This window comes from Aethalodelphis obliquidens, unplaced genomic scaffold, assembly GCF_003676395.1.
Source record: "Aethalodelphis obliquidens isolate GAN/ISIS:26980383/991018 unplaced genomic scaffold, ASM367639v1 scaffold9, whole genome shotgun sequence".
In the NCBI taxonomy this organism is placed as follows: domain Eukaryota; kingdom Metazoa; phylum Chordata; class Mammalia; order Artiodactyla; family Delphinidae; genus Aethalodelphis; species Aethalodelphis obliquidens.
In genome coordinates, this window is record NW_020837953.1 from 21,427,363 (window position 1) to 21,443,837 (window position 16,475).

The 16,475-nt window shown below is 44.5% G+C and overlaps 1 protein-coding gene and 1 pseudogene across 1 annotated transcript; both read right to left on the reverse strand.

Annotated features, from left to right (window-relative positions):
* Positions 1–1,748: 1,748 nt before the first annotated feature.
* On the reverse strand, positions 1,749–6,748 carry NDUFS5 (NADH:ubiquinone oxidoreductase subunit S5). The gene is made up of 3 exons (XM_027109015.1): positions 6,625–6,748; positions 4,898–5,115; positions 1,749–1,983 (listed from the first exon to the last, which is right to left on the reverse strand). Exons 2-3 carry the CDS (start codon positions 5,111–5,113, stop codon positions 1,885–1,887), a joined length of 315 nt encoding a protein of 104 aa, XP_026964816.1. The 5' UTR covers positions 5,114–5,115; positions 6,625–6,748; the 3' UTR covers positions 1,749–1,884.
* A 1,426-nt stretch (positions 6,749–8,174) lies between these two features.
* On the reverse strand, positions 8,175–8,886 carry LOC113621780 (rho-related GTP-binding protein RhoG-like; annotated as a pseudogene).
* Positions 8,887–16,475: the final 7,589 nt, after the last annotated feature.

Below are 16,475 nucleotides of genomic sequence, written 5' to 3' on the forward strand. Positions count from 1 at the left end.
ACTACTGAGCCTGTGCTCTAGAGTCCGTGAGCCACAACTACTGAAACCCACATACCTAGAGCCCGTGCTCTGCAACGAGAAGCCACTGCAATGAGAAGCCCATGCACCACAACGAAGAGTAGCTCCTGCTCGCTGCAATTAGAGAGAATCCGTACATAGCAATGAAGAGCCAACACAGTCAAATAAATAAATTTAATTTAAAAATAAATTAAAAAAAAAAAACTACAGTGAGATACCTCACTTCCATTAGGTGGCTATCAAAAAAACCCAGAAAATAACAACTGCTGGTGAAGATGTGGAGAAATTAGAACTCTTCTGCAGTACTGATGGGAATGTAATTGAAAGCAGGGTCTCAAGGAGATATCTGTATACCCATATTCATAGCAGCATTATTCACAAAAGCTAAAACATGGAAGCAACCCAAGTGTCTACTGACAGATGAATGGATAAGCAAGATGTAGTATATACATACAATGGAATACTATTCAGCCTTGAAAAGGAACGAAATTCTGATATATGCTACATGTATGAAGCTTGAGGACATTATGTTAGGTGACATAAGCCAGTCACAAAAAGACAAATAGTGTATGATTCCACTCATAATGAGGTACTTAAGAGTAGTCAAAATCACAGAGATAGAAAGTAGAATAGTGGTTGCCAGGTGCTAGGGGGAAGGAGGAACAGGGAGTTATTGTTTAATGGATATAATTTCAGTTTTCCAAGATGAAGAGTTCTAGAGATGGATGGTAGTGATGGTTGCACAACAACGTGAATGTACTTAATACCACTGAACTGTACACTTAAAAATGGTTAAGACGATATATTTTATGTTATGTGTATTTTAACACAATAAAAAGTAGTTTAAGAAATGCTGCAGGATATCTGAGGTTTCCATTATATTCTCAACACTTACATTAATTTTCTAGGGTTCATACCTTCCCTTCTACATCTGGAAACATGTTTCTAAGGACTCCCCTGGTGGCTCAATGGTTAAGAATCTGCCTGCCAATGCAGGGGACATGGGTTCAAGCCCTGGTCTGGGAAGATCCAAAATGCTGTGGAACAACTAAGCCTGCGTGCCACAAATACTGAAGCCCGAGTGCTCTAGGGCCCGTGTGCCGCAACTACCGAGCCCACGTGCTGCAACTACTGAAGCCCACATGCCTAGAGCCTGTGCTCTGCAACAGAGAAGCCACTGCAATAAGAAGCCCGCACACTGCAACGAAGAGTAGCCCCCGCTCGCCGCAAGCAGAGAAAGCCCATGCACAGCAACAAAGACCCAACACAGCCAAAATAAATAAATAAATAAAATAAAAACAAAAACCAAAGAAAACATGTTCCTAACCATGTCAGTTAGAAGTACTAATATACCACTAATGTATAACACACATAACACACAACACTGATAGCAAATTGAAACAATAGTGTTGCCTCTTCAAAATGAGGTTATCTGAACTTGGCATTTTCTTAAAGCCTTAAATTTACACTTCACAGACCTTAGCGTAAACACACAACCACCCTCTGTACTGCCTCTCCCTCCCGGCCCAAGTTAGTGCTTTACAGAAAATAAACCAGAATCAAACACTGCAACTTCTTAAATGAGTTACCATATTTAAAGTACCTACATAGTAAGCATTCGTTAAGTGCTGCTTATTATTCCCTAGATGCTAATTTTTAAGAGAAACGCATTTTCTCAAACTTAAAAAATAGGTTGCAACCTCAGTACAGAGAAATATGATCCAAGAGAATATAGAACCAATAGGAGAGAGCAATCCTTTATTTTTAGACACTTTCACAAAAGGGTTTTCAGTACGTAAAGTTTCCAGCAGAGAAGAGAGAACGTGAAAATCAGCCTCCAGCCACCGGCAGCTGCTCTGCTCAGGGTCAAGGATCCTCCTTGCCCAGGTGCTGAGGTGGAGGTGTGTACTTCCCTTCCTTTATTAGCTTATCCCGCTGCCTCTCGATGGCACTCAGACGTTTCATCTGTCAAAGGAAGAAAGTATTTAAACTTGGGGGAGATATGCACTGGAAAGTGAGGGCTGGAGAAGCTGAATACAAAATTGGTTTCATTTTTAAACTATGGAAGTCTTTCATCCTAGAGGGCCTCTGGGATAAATCCCTTCTTTAAAGAACCCATTTCCCAAGCTTTTAACAAATAAATTTCTGGTATATATAATAATATCTCCTTGAAAACTAATAACTAAAATGTTCCTATGATATAGAGGAATACAGGTATTTACAAAAACAATACAGATCCAAAGGCTTTAAGAGGTATACTTGTGCATATTAAAATCTTTTAAAATATTAAAAGCTGAGATCATCTCACAGCTTATATATTCCTGACCTCTCTATGTGAAGGTGGCACTGCTGCTAGTAACTGTTCACTGGGTATGAATGAAGCAGAAATAGCCAAAGAGGTCTCTGGACCACACTGAAAGAAAGACGTGGTACGTGCTCAGCTACTAGTCACTCGGATAGGCAGAGCCTTGAGTTCTGCCTCTTCTCAGTAGGACATTCCCAATAGAGGAAAGCCATGCTATTCAAGATTGTATGAGAACCCTAATTCATGGATTCTGTGACATGGAAAACAGACTTACTAATCCTGACTGCACTATTCCGTGGCTCAAAACCCAACAGCTTTCATCTTACTGAGAGGAAAAGCTGACTCCTTCCCTGGAATGACTTAAAAAGCCCACGTCTCTGACTTTATCTCTTAATACCCTTCTCCTGGCTCTCTGCTCCAGCTCAGAGACCCTTCCACTTGCTGTTTCCTCTGCCCGGAACATTCTTCCCTCATGTGCATGTGGTTCACTATCTCAAAGTCTCTGCTCAAATGTCTTCTATCACTGAGCTCTTTTTGTAGCACTCTATTTAAAAGAGCATACATGCCTTCTCCTGCTTCCTATCCTTCTCCTGTTTATTTTCACCACCGCACTTACCAACACCGGACACACTATTTTCCGTTGTTTGGAAATTTTCTGTATCCCACCGCTCACTGTCACCCCCACCCCTGCCCCACTGCCCTGCATATAAGCTCCATTAGGGCAGAGACTTTTGCTTACTGCTGTATTTCCGGTACCTGGAATAGTTACTGACAGAATAGGTGATCCAGTAAATATTTTTTGAGTGAATGACCAGGTTTTCACAAAGGCATGAAGAGGTAGTATGTTCAATTAAACATCCCATGAACTTTAAAGAATTAGTTAGGATGTAACTTCAGTAGGAAAAAAAACTCTAGGTATCCTAAATACTAATATAAACAATAACCATTTTAAAAACTGTATTCTTAACATTTCTCCATTAAAAAGTCTCCCAACAGACTAGTCATGGCTGAGCTATCACACCATCATGTCAAGTCTTTCTTCCACCTAGAACCAATCACCTACTTGGTGTTCTGGATACAAGCACAGGGTCTGGAACCAGCACTGCCAGGTTCAAATGCCATTTCCTCTTACTGGGCTATATGACCTTAGGTAATAGCCTTAATATTTCCCTGCTTCAACTTTTTAATCATACAATGGGGAAAATAAACATAATGCATCTCACAGGAGATTATTGTGAGAAATATATGCATTATTACATTCTAAGAACTTAGAACAGCGCTCGATTCTAATTCCTTGATTCACTAGCTTCTTCACTTAGATGACCTCCAAAATGGTAACGTATCTATTCATAAACTCACAGGATGAGGAGTGACCTTAGAGTAACACTTTATATTTCCAGATAAGGAAACCAAGACTACAAGAGAAATGACTTGCTCAAAGTCACGAAACTAGTAGTGGCAAAACCAGCATCAAAATCAAGGTCTCCAAACTCCCAATCTAATGTTCTTCCCGCCTCATCACACTGTCTCTTCTTGGTGTTAATTTTCCATAATGAGTAAAGTCTTAATCTGAGCAAGGAATAAGTGGGGCCCGCAGAAGACAAGTTAAGACATATTGTGAACTAAATAGCTGGTAGGTGGCCAACCATGACCCATCCTTGTCCCTCAGTAATACTACAATATTACTCAATGATCAATATTCCTTTAGAGATCAATACAAAATTATTACCTGACACCCCTTCATTCCTTCCAAATTTGGCTTCACATAATCCAAATGCCAAGAGCAGATTATAAAAAACAAGAAATTTAAAGTTTTTGATACAGATAACTTTGAGAAACATTTAAGTGAAAATCTAAATTGTATCCCTGAACCCCAAGGAGTTAAGAGTAATAAAAACATTTATATTTTTTATATCTGGAGCACAGAAATAAGCAAAATGATGGCCCACAGCCAAAGATTTCTTCTCTAAGGGAGAACAGGGCCCTACATGTTATGCACATTCAACTCTTGAGGAAGCAGACACCATGCCATTAACCTTTTTTTGCTCCCTGCATTTTTGGTCAGGCTCACCTAAAGCAATCTCATTAACACCTCCATCCTCCCCAGAGTAGAAATCAATCCAGAGATTGTTTTATCAGTTTCAATGTAATAGATCTACAGGATTTTAATCTCTTCCCCAATGAGGATTGAATATATATATTGGGTTGAAATATATTCACCCAAAGATTTTCAAGGACAAACACCCAATGCTGGTTGGTATTCTTTACTTTATAGTCTACGCAAAAATGGAAATATACACATGAAATTTCTAACCTGGTGGCTGCAGCAGGATACAATGCTAAGGAAAATATGTGAGAACATTAGGAAGAACACTGAGGAATAAGAGGCCCTTGTCAGATCTGAAGGTTTTTAACTTCCTTGACATGGTACCTAAGTACGGAAGGAGTTTCACCACAAAAGTTTTGCCAATTCACATTGGGCAAACTAATGCCCAGTGACCAATTAAAAATACTTAAAAGTAGCCCCAAAGAAATGAGGAAGTAATTCAGTGCCTGTCTCCATCACTTCCTCACCGTTTTCTGTCGAAGTAGACACTCTACGAAATCATCATATTCTATCTTGCACTCTTTCTGCGCGCGAATACCACCAATACCATGTGCGCACTCTATCCATTCTTTTTCAAAAGCATGGCATCGACCTGGAATCTTGAGAGGCTGCTCAGCACTCTGGATTGTCATCCAGCGGTCTAAGTCAAGACCCAGCCTTTTCTGCACATCAAAGAAAGGCATGGCTGAAGTGGAAGAAAAAGAAAGAATGCCGTAAAATTGCAATCAAATGAGAAACTTCTGAGAAAAATGAAATAACTTAGATACATAGCTCTCAAGAAAGCTATTTTATACTATTCTCCCAACTACTTCTCCCCAAACTTTTTCATTAGACAGGTTCTTCCAGTTTATGGTAGATGAGCAATTTCTGTGCTTTCACAAAACTCAAGGAAGAGACAACTAGAACTAAAAAACAATGCATTAAAATCCTCTATACTGATAAGGTCATTTTTATCAAAAGTTAAAAAAAGTGTTTATATTTTGACTCAGTTATCCCAATTCTTTGAGATAGATCTGAAGAATAACTGAAATAAACAAAAAAGCACAAGCATGAAAACATTTCTTTACATTTTCCGATCCATATAATTTAGATGACACTTCTAAGAAGCCATCCTGAAATGGTTACGTCCCTCCTGTGTTAGCACAGCATCATCGACTTTTCATAGTACTTCCCACACCCCTGTAATGCACTATCTACATGAATGCCTCCCCCATTGAACAATGAGTGCCTTGAGGGCAGGGACCCAGTAGGAGCTCAGTAACTGTTGGGGAAAAAAAAAAAGAATTTCAAACAACTTTAAAGTGCAACAATAGAGAAACGGATAATCAAATCTGGTACCTATCTGGTAGAACATGAGGGGAGAAGAACACACATGAAACATACACTTGAATACTGAATGAAAAAAAGGGGGGATTACAATAATGCCCCCCAAAAAAAACTGTCTGCAAAAGAAGACTGGAAGGAAGCACAAAAAAGGGTCAATAGTTACCTATGAGTGGCAGATTTACAAATGAATGTAATCTAAAATTTTTCTACCCATTCTTTCAGTCATTTACTTAGTAATAGCGTTCCAGACACTGGGATGGGGAGGAAAAGCAGTGCAACCTAAGCACTAAAATGAGGACACACACGTGGAATTGGGAACCCAATGGAAAAGCACAAGAGGTAGAGCTCGAAGTAGGAAGCACCAATTCTGCCCATGAGACTGGAAAATGCCTTTGAGATAGGTGGCGCTTGCCAAGTGAAGCTCCGTGAGCAGAGTATTCCAGTAGGGCACACACAACACGAGTTACAGCCGGAGGTGCTGGGTATGTCTGGGGGACACTGAGCACCCAGACGTGGCTGGAGCGCAGAGTGCATGTCGGGAAGAAGAACGAAACGAGCTTAAGAGGTTGACGGGGCCCAAATCCCGCAGGGCCATGCAAGCCGGGACAAGGAGCGTGGACTTAAGGTTAAGAAACAGAAGGCCAAAGTATGAGTCCGCCACAAAGCTACGTTAACCTGGAAAGAGAGCCGAGAGAGGCGCGGCCTACGAGCTTCGATGACACTGGCTGTGTGGACCAAGGGGCCTGGAAAAGCAGAAAACACGGCCAGGGAGAACGGACACCCAGCAAGCCAAGAGGAAATCTGTTAAAGAGATCTCGGAAGGAAGCTCCTTAGGCTTAAGCGTCCCGCAAACAAACGCAGCCCCTACCGTCCAGCAGCTGTGTCCTTGACTCCTTGCTGACTCCGCTACTAGAAGATCCTCAGGTGACAATGAGGCCTGCCGCAAAGGAAGCCCGCAGCGCGACGCTTGCAGCGCGACGACGGGAGCCGACCTGCCTTCCGCAGTCGCGCCCTGGAACCATAGAAACCGAGCCTGTCGATCTGCGCCTGCGCGACCGGCTGAGTTGGCCTTCAGAGGCTGCGGATAAGCCGACCTTACCTAGACAACTGAGTAAGAGGTGGCCCGGGGGTTAGTGATTTCCTGCTGCCTCCTCGTGCTGTACCTTGGATTCTCACGACAGCAGTGATTGGTGAGGGACTTAACCAAGGGAGCCCCCCTCATCCCCCTCCAGTAGCGGTTAAGCTCATGGAGTGTGGACCCACCCAGGGTGGGTTCCAATTCTGGCTCCGCCACTTCTGTGTCAGCCTGGAAAAGTTTCTTAACCTCACTGTGCCTCGGTTTCATCTTAAGATAAAAATATCTTAAAAGACAATAATGGTACCTACAGAGTAGGATTGCTTTGGGGATTGAATGAGTTATATTAAAGCACTGAGGCGTTTCCTGGCACGTGGAAAGCGCTCTAAGGCAATTGCAGTTCTTTGATGTCGCAGTCTGTTTTTACTTTGCGGATTCGGGAAAGTCGTCAGAGACCATGCCCCTCCTCTGTTTCAGAAACTCCAAAGGCTCCCTTTGATTACAGCAGGGGCTCCGAAGTGATGGTGGAGGGGGAGGGACTGGGGGGGGAGGTAACATAGGCAGTGTGTGGTATGATACGTTGCGGGAGTGGGAAGAAAATACTAGAATATTTCTAATTTTTGTGTTTTTTAATTTCTTGTTTGTGTGTTAATGTTTATAAAGTGCATAATATTACATTAGTTGTACATATAAATAACTTGTAAATATTTATTTTGGGGAAGTTTGGGCCGAAAACCTTTTCCTTTTTTTTTCCGCTGAAGACAGGAGGTTTTATTGATGCTGATGGGAGTAGGTGGGGCTCCCTGGAGCCCGGAGGGGGTGGGGGTGGGGCCGAGTCAGTCAGTGGATGCAAAAGGCCTGAGCACTCGGGGGTGGGGGGGTAGGTTGGGGCACATTCATCTTAGGATTCTATGGCTCCTTCTCTGGGGAAGGGAGAGAGTATCTTGAGGGGGGAGCAATTTGAAGAGCAGCGAGGGAGAGGTTAGGGATGGCTGAGAGCCCCTAACCTGAGAGAAGTCACCACAGTAGGCAGCAACATCTGTGTGGAAAGCTGGATCAACTCGTCAGTAGAGGAAAGTGGGGAGGGGGCGCTGGGTTGGCTTCTTGGGGAGGGGTCTGACCTTGGCCTGGGTGAGCTCTCGAGAATACCTAGTGTTCTCAATCAGAGTGGGGCAGGGCCCAAAGCCCCTTTCCCTGTGGGCCTCCTTAAGGAGAAAAGGCTTTCGGGGAGCCCCCTTGGCAAGGGGTGCCAGAATTATTCGTAAAGGCACAGCTGGGGGCAGACAAGGCACAAAGGCACAACTGGTGGAGGGCAGGGGCAGCCTCCAAGCTGAGTGTCAGGGTCACAAGAGGACACAGGACCACCCACACTTGCTAGGCATGGGGTTGACCACGGCCTGGACAGCCTCAGCAAACACTTCCTTGACGCCGTCCTGCTGCAGGGCCAAGTACGCGAGGTAGCGCACAGCGTGGATCTGCTTGGCCAGCACCTGGCCCTGTTCCTTCGGGCGTCATAGGGTGTCAGGCTGGGCTCTCAGGTCCTTCTTGGTGCCCACCAGGAGGATGGGCACATCGGGGCAGTGGTGGCACACCTCTGGATGCCACTTGTGCCACACATTCTCATAGGAGGGCAGACTGGCAATGGAGAAACAGATGACAAACATATTGGTCTGTGGGTAGGAGTGTGCGCAGAGGCGGCCCTACTCCTCCCGGCCCGCTGTGTCCCACAGGTGCAGGTTCACCGTGCGCCAGCCCTGCAGGCGCTATAACTGTCGAACGCTGTGGGGAGGTACTCCTTGGGGAAGGCGGTGGTTGTGTAGCAGATGAGCTGGCACGTCTTGCCCACAGCCCCACCGCCTACCACCCTACACTTGATGCTCTCCATGGTGGGTGCAGCTGCTGCGGTGGAGGCTATGCCTCCTTCCCCTTCTGGGCCCCTCTGGATGCAGTGACCTGGTGCCCTCCCCGCCACAGGGGAGCTGGGGGCAGCAGCAGCTCGGGGCTGGAGACTTCTCTTCAAGTGATGTGCTCTCAAAACTGTTTAGAGAAGTTCCAACCTTTCCAGCCTCATTGTCCCAAATCCCCTGCCTAATGCTCCAACCAAGAGCTTGCTCTAACAGCGTCTTCCAGGAAAAGTCCTGCCATCCAGTCTCTTTGATTTTTTTTTTTTCTCCCTTCCCCTGGAATGACACCATTCCCCCCCATCCCGTCTCCATTTTTGCATGCCAAATTCCTGCTCTGCTTCAGGACTTTAGCATAGGTTTTTCTCCAAAATGGATTAACTGTCCCCAAGCCCCGGGTTCATCCACTCTGGAGAGAATTCCTAAGTTCCCACGATGTTCTGGTTTTGTTCCAGCATTCCAATTCTCCCTTCCTTCCCCCTTCATCAGGTATAGCCCACCTGAGATCAGTTTCAGTTCAGCTAGAATTTCCTGGGCACCTAATGCATGCCCGGCACAATACTGGAGGATTATGGAATTGGTAACTCATGGCCCCTTGCCCACAAAATACTAGAGGTAGCAAGGTAGTGATCACCACCACCCCTTCCACTTCTCCCACTTTCTTATGTTGGTGATATCATCTTCCCAGCCATTCAGGTAGGAAACTCTGAAGTTGTATTTTGCCTTTTCCTCATCTTTCATCCAATATTTAATTACTTGCCAAATTCTTTCAAATATTCCTTCAATAGGTTTCCAATTTCTTTCTTCCTTTCTGCCTCCCGGCTCCTCACTTCAGTCTGTTTGGCACTGACTAATCTTTCTAAAATACTAATTTCATTGAATCACTCCTTGGATACCAGGCAGGATAGATTAGCACAAAGATGGGCAACTTAAACACCTCCAAGGCCAAACAGAGCTAGCTCACTGTAAATAAATGAAAACAAAAGCATCATGATAAATAGTAGCTGGTACTTGGCCTCAGTTTAAGGGATGGAAGGAGTGTTGAGGAATGTGACAAACTGAAGAGCATATGTCCTGTCTAAAGGGGGCAGCAGCTACTCAGCTCCATTCTGTTGTTGTCAAGAATCAGGGCCCCAAATTGTCAAGTCTTCAAATTTTTCAAGAGAAGCCAGAAATCTTTTGTTATTGTTTAAGTGTGAAACATTCCACTTTAAAAATATGGGGCAATTAATCTTTTTTTTTAAAGCGTTGACCAAACAAAACCCAGGATGGAAATGGCCTTGAGCTGCCAGATTTCAACCCTTGGTTGGAGGGAAAATTGCAGGCTGGAAAAGCAATTTACTTTAAACTCTGATGATTTTTTACATCCAGCCTTGCTCTCTTCTTACCGTCTCTTCTTAATGTTGCTAATTGCTTTTCTAAAAACTGAAATCTGATCATTCAAAAAACACTTCCTGAGCTCTTATCACACGGCCATGATCCTTGTTGAGCTCTTGGGACGAAGACACAGCCAGAATGCTGTGGTAAGTGATAAAACAAAGATGAACAAAATAAGGGAGAACGCAAAGGAGGGGGGTCATTCATATTGCTTGGGCTGCGTGTGAGGTGTATTCAAGAAAAGGTCCAAATTCTTGGGTTTGGTATTCAAGACCATGATCTGATTTCTTCCCATTTCTAAATCGTCAGATCCCATTGTTCACCAACCCCTACTCAATACCCTCGTGTTCTCAGCCATCCAGAATTACTCTCATGCTTACAACTTTGTAGGAGCAGTTTCTTCTGCCTGTAATAATCCCACTTGCTACCTTCCCACTGTCTCCCAGGCGAATGCGTAATCCGTCCGCATCGATTATCGCACGGTTTTCTGTGAAAGCTTCCCGAATTCCTGAGCATTTACTAGGCCTTTGTTGAGGTCCCACCAGCCCTGTTATATATTGTTTCCTATTATAGATGTTGTTAACTGTTGATACGCCGACCCCCTCCACTGGACCGTGCATTCAGACCCGGTGTCGGCGCGGCTGTGCAAAGATGTCGGTGACAGGTCGTCTCCTCTCCCGCAAAGATGAGAAAACTACAATTCCCAGAAAACCCTACGTCAGAACGGAGCCTGCGCCGTTGCTATTCTGACAACGGGCGCCCGCTTGGATTCCTGCGCTTTGCGTTACGAGTGTTGTAACTCGGAAGTTAGGGTCGAGTTGCCAGCTCTTGTAACGCCCGTCATTTATCTTTTATTTTCCTTGTTCTAAGATCCTCACGTGGAAGTGTAGTTTTACAACAAAATCAAAGGGTTTTATGCGCAGAGAGGCAAGCCTGAGGTGTCGCCTTTTTCATTCTGTATTCGGGAACCCGAAGCTCGGAGACCCGGTGGAACAGGACTAGGCGTTCGCCGCGGGGTCCAGCGACCTGTTCTTCCGCGACAGAGCCTTGCTCCCATCTTCAAAGTATAAGAGGATGGCTCAATGTTAATTGAAGGCCCCTATTCCCACTCCTCTGAAAACTAGCCTCAGCTGCTGCGTGGACGGTCACAGGCCGTTTAACGTCCCCCTGGGTCTCCATTCGCTGGACTTCTGTCCTTGACCTATAGGATTTCCTCATGTTTACACACCTCAGTCATAACCCGAGAAAAGCTTTTAACGCTACCTTTCTACAGGTAGGCCACCTATAATTTAGCACATTGGGAACTTTAGGTCTGTATCTGATACCACTGTCACACAGATTTGAATAAACTGGGTAGCCCGAAGATCCTAGCACATTTGGGGAAGTCAGTGAGTTTGGAAACTTAACCCCCACCCTCACCCCCAAGCCAGAGCTATAGGATACTTTCAACAAAAGCAATAAGCAAAGTAATGTGAAAGAGAAAGTAATGGGTCCCAAGGCCTGGAATATAATGGAAATCAGAGTGACTGTTTAAGAAAGTAAAAAAGGGACTTCCCTGGCAGTCCAGTGGTTAAGACTCTGTGCTTCCAATGCAGGGGGCGTGGGTTCCACCCCTGGTTGGGGAACTAAGATCCCACATGCAGTGTGGTGTGGCCAAAAAAATAAAAAGTAAAATCATGCCATTTGGGGGTAGATAAAATATCAAGACGAAGATGCACAGAACCAAGAATCACTGAAGCAAACTGCAGTGGGGAGGAAAGCTGTGCCAGGCTTGTGGTAGGGGTAATCTGATGTTGGTAAACATTCCATCCCTAGACTTAAACTCCCCTCATTCTGATATGTGGAGCTATCTCTTGACTTCAGTTAAGCTTCCCAAGTGATATGATTACATGAAGAAAACACACTAAGGCCAATGGGGAAGTCTACTGCACCTGACATATTTCTCATCATAAATTAACACACTGGAGTCTGGTTTTATAGACCAATATAGCTTTACTAGTCAGCTTTCCTGAGTACAGATCAAGGTAATTAAACTACCTGGAGGGAAGCTGCCGAGAGTGGCCTTACCCTGGAAACACCCTGATTTCTCTGTCCAGATGCACAGAATACTTACCAAAGCAAGTTTTATCGCATTCCTGCCCAGAGACTGGGAGCCTCTCTAGGGTAAGGACGGCATCTCTCTTACCTTGGCTGCAGAGACAACCTGCAGAAGGCTTAAAGTAATTTGATCTGAGAGTTAAGGAAGTTTCAGGTAGTGCACTGACTACTGAAAAAGGGGAGGAGTAGCCACATAATTCATTTAGTCACTCATCATTTAAGAGCCAAGAATAGATAGATAATAGCTCAAGGTGCTACTAAGGGCTCAGTATATTGGAAGAGTCATGTAGACCCATAAGTGCATTACACGATTACCTTCCTCAGAAAGGTCTCTCTTACCACCCAATTTAGGCATCCAGTTACTCTCTCTCATTCCCATTTTATTTTCTTCAAACACTTTTAAATCTTGGATGAAACAATGTACTAGTTTGCCTTTCTTGCCTCACAACAGTGTTAAGCACCGTGAGAGGAGGGACCTTGTCTGTCCAGCTCAGTGATATATTCCTAGTGCCCAGAACAGTACTTGGCAAACAGTAGATGCTCAATAAACATTCATCAAATGACTAAGTAACACTGCCTTCAAGAAGGGAGCAGAAAGACAACTGCTACTTGAGTAGGCCATTTGTCAAGTGAGAAGGTGTTAATTCCAGGCAGAAGAACAGGAGCACCATGAAAAATGACAGTTGGAGAGGAAAATTTAATAATCCATGCAAGAGCTAACCAGAACCTTTAAGAATAGGTGGATTGGGCTTCCCTGGTGGTGCAGTGGTTAAGAATCCGCCTGCCAATGCAAGGGACGTGGGTTCGAGCCCTGGTCCGGGAAGATGCCACATGCTGTGGAGCAACTCAGCCCGTGTGCCACAATTACTGAGCCTGCGCTCTAGAGCCCGCGAACCACAACTGCTGAAGCCTGCGTGCCTAGAGCCCATGCTCTGCAACAAGAGAAGCCACCACAAGGAGAAGCCCGCGCACTGCAATGAAGAGTAGCCCCCCACTCGCCGCAACTAGAGAAAGCCTGCGTGCAGCAATGAAGACCCAACACAGCCAATAAATAAATAAATAAATTCTTTAAAAAAAAAAAAAGAATAGGTGGATTTAAGAGAATCTGTGAAAAACAAAACACAAGACAAAACCCATCAACAGCAGCAGCTATGGAATTGGGCCGGATTCGTTAAATCGGGGGCATAGACAAGCCAAGCCATAGAAAAAGGATCTTTGAAAATGTCCCAGTGGGAATGTGTACCACGCTCTTAGCCAGGCAAAGCCAGAGCCATGTTTAATCATCCTTCCCAATCAATGTTCAGGCCTTTGTTATCTCCGACTGGACAAAAACAGAGGCCCTTAACTGGTCAATCTGTCTCTAGTTTGGTATTTGCCCTTCTGTACTCACCTCAGTTTCCCCCAAACTCTTCAGATTCCTAAAGAGGAATGCTCAAACTCCTAGTTGTAAAAGCCCTTCATTATCTAGCCCCTACTACCCAGCTTCTAGCTCTTTTCCCAATCTACATGCATTTCCTACTCTGGCTGAAACAAGAATGTTGTCCCTGCACACCAGCACGATTTCCCACCACCCAGCCTTTGCTTATTTCAAGCCCCAATTACTACTTTTGCCTGAGCCCTATTCACCCTTTAAAACCTCACTCCAATGGAGAACAGGATGGAGGTTCCTTAAAAAACTAAAAATAGAACTACCACACGACCCAGCAATCCCACTACAGGGCATATACCCTGAGAAAACCATAATTCAAAAACAGTCAAGTACCACAATGTTCACTGCAGCTCTATTTACAATAGCCAGGACACGGAAGCAACCTAAATGTCCATCGACAGATGAATGGATAAAGATGTGGCACATATATACAATGAATATTACTCAGCCATAAAAAGAAACAAAATCGAGCTATTTGTAGTGAGGTAGATGGACCTAGAGTCTGTCATACAGAAGTAAGTCAGAAAGTGAAAAACAAATACTGTATGCTAACATCTATATATGGAATCTAAAAAAAAAAAAAAAAAGGTTATGAAGAACCTAGGGGCAGGACAGGAATAAAGATGCAGATGTAGAGAATGGACTTGTGGACACAGGGAGAGGGAAGGGTAAGCTGGGATGAAGTGAGAGAGTGGCATGGACATATACACACTACCAAATGTAAAATAAATAGCTAGTGGGAAGCAGCCGCATAGCACAGGGAGAGCAGCTCGGTGCTTTGTGACCACCTAGAGGGGTGGTAGAGGGGCAGGATAGGGAGGGTGTGAGGGAGATGCAAGAGGGAGGAGATACAGGAATATATGTATACATATAGCTGACTCACTTTGTTATACAGCAGAAATTAACACATTGTAAAGCAATTATACTCCAATAAAGATGTTAAAAAAAAAACAAAAAACCTCACTCCAAGTCTACCACCCTGAATGAAGCCTTCCCGGATCACTGTTGCTTACTTAGAACCATCTACCATCTTTTCTTTTCCTTGGTCCACAACCTGTACCATTTACCCAACACTTAGCAGCTTTTACCTCGCTTGTTTACCTTCTTTGCTAGATGGAGCTCCTTCTCAGCAGTCAAGATCCATCTGACTAAGTATTTATTTATGTTAATTCCAAGTCAGATACTGGGGATACAGGACTTCCCTGGTGGCAGAGTGGTTAAGAATCCATCTGCCAATGCAGGGCACACAGGTTCGAGCCCTGGTCTGGGAAGATCCCACATACTGCGGAGGAACTAAGCCCGTGCGCCACAACTACTGAGCCTGACGCTCTAGAGCCACAAGTGCTGAGCCCGCATGCCATAACGACTGAAGCCCACACGCCTAGAACCCATGCTCCACAAGAAAAGCCACTGTAATGAGAAACCCACCCACTGCAACGAAGAGTAGCCCCTGCTCGACGCAACTAGAGAAAGCCTGTGCACAGCAACGAAGACCCAACGCAGCCAAAAAAAACAAATAAAAATTAAAAAAAAAAAAGATACTAGGGATATAAGACAGACTAGGACTACTTAACAGAACTCGTCAGGCTTTTAAAACTCAACTCATAGGGTATTCCCTGGCGGTTCAGTGGTTACGACTCGGTGCTCTCACTGCCATGGGCCCGGGTTTGATCCCCGGTCAGGGAACTAACATCCCACAAGCTGCTCAATGTGGTAGAAAAATAAACAATAAATAAATTTTAGGGCTTCCCTGGTGGCGCAGTGGTTGAGAGTCCGCCTGCCGATGCAGGGGACACGGGTTTGTGCCCCGGTCTGGGAAGATCCCACATGCCGCGGAGCGGCTGGGTCTGTGAGCCATGGCTGCTGAGCCTGCGCGTCCGCAACGGGAGAGGCCCGTGTACCGCAAAAAAAAAAAAAAAAAATTTTAAAACACATATATCTGTCCTCCATAAATACATAACTCAGAAGACACCAGTAATGCTTGCTGAATGACTGAAAAACATTCAAAGCCAAATAAACATGTCTTTCCCTACTTTTCTCCCATTAACATGAAGGCACACTGGGTACCATGCCTCAGGAAATGTGGATCAGCCTACTGCTAAGACCAACTAGACAACAGCTGCAATATAAAAATCATTTTCTTAAAAGCATAAAAAGGCTAACTAGGTAATGAGGAATTACTGAGACAAAATCTAGGTAAGAACCCAGAGAGCCTAGAACTCAAAGCATCTCTTTCTCTTAAGGCATTTGCCAATCTGGAAATAGCCCCTGGGTGCCTGAACTACGCTTTTAGGAGCCTCATGGACTGACAGGGACAACTGCAGCTATAGGAGACTACACATACTTTGAAGGCCTTTTCAAGGGAAGAACCACCAGGGCAGCACAGAAGTCACTGTTCCTTAACAGTATTTAACAATCTTTAAACCCATGCTATCTCCTGACAAAATTCTCACACCTTTGTAACTAAAATTTCAAAGTTAAGTATACTAAAGATACAACAACTGGTCATTCTAAAGAGTATGCTCCCTGCCCTCATCCTAGAGAATCATTACTCTAAAAAGTTCATTAGCTCTTTCTGTAGGATGTTCACTTTGGCAACCAGTTTACATTTGTAAGCAGAATTTTTCATCATACCTCAACCTGAGGAGTGACTCCCCCATCCATGATGCACCAAATTTGCCTTGTGAGATTCCTCAAGTGTCTATCAGTGCTACAGTGCAGGGGCCCACACACTTTTCTATAAAGGGCCAGAGAGTATTTTCAACTCTGTGGTCCATACTGTCTCTTGCTCTGGAGTTACAGTATGAAAGCAGCCACAGATGCAAACAAATAGGCGTGGC

Excerpts from the sequence above, each read along its gene's own strand:
- NDUFS5 (XM_027109015.1), bottom strand. The coding sequence starts at position 5,113 with ATGCCTTTCTTTGATGTGCAGAAAAGGCTGGGTCTTGACTTAGACCGC. Across the intron at positions 1,984-4,897 it reads GTCTACTTCGACAGAAAACG|ATGAAACGTCTGAGTGCCAT; the intron begins GTGAGGAAGTGA and ends TTCCTTTGACAG.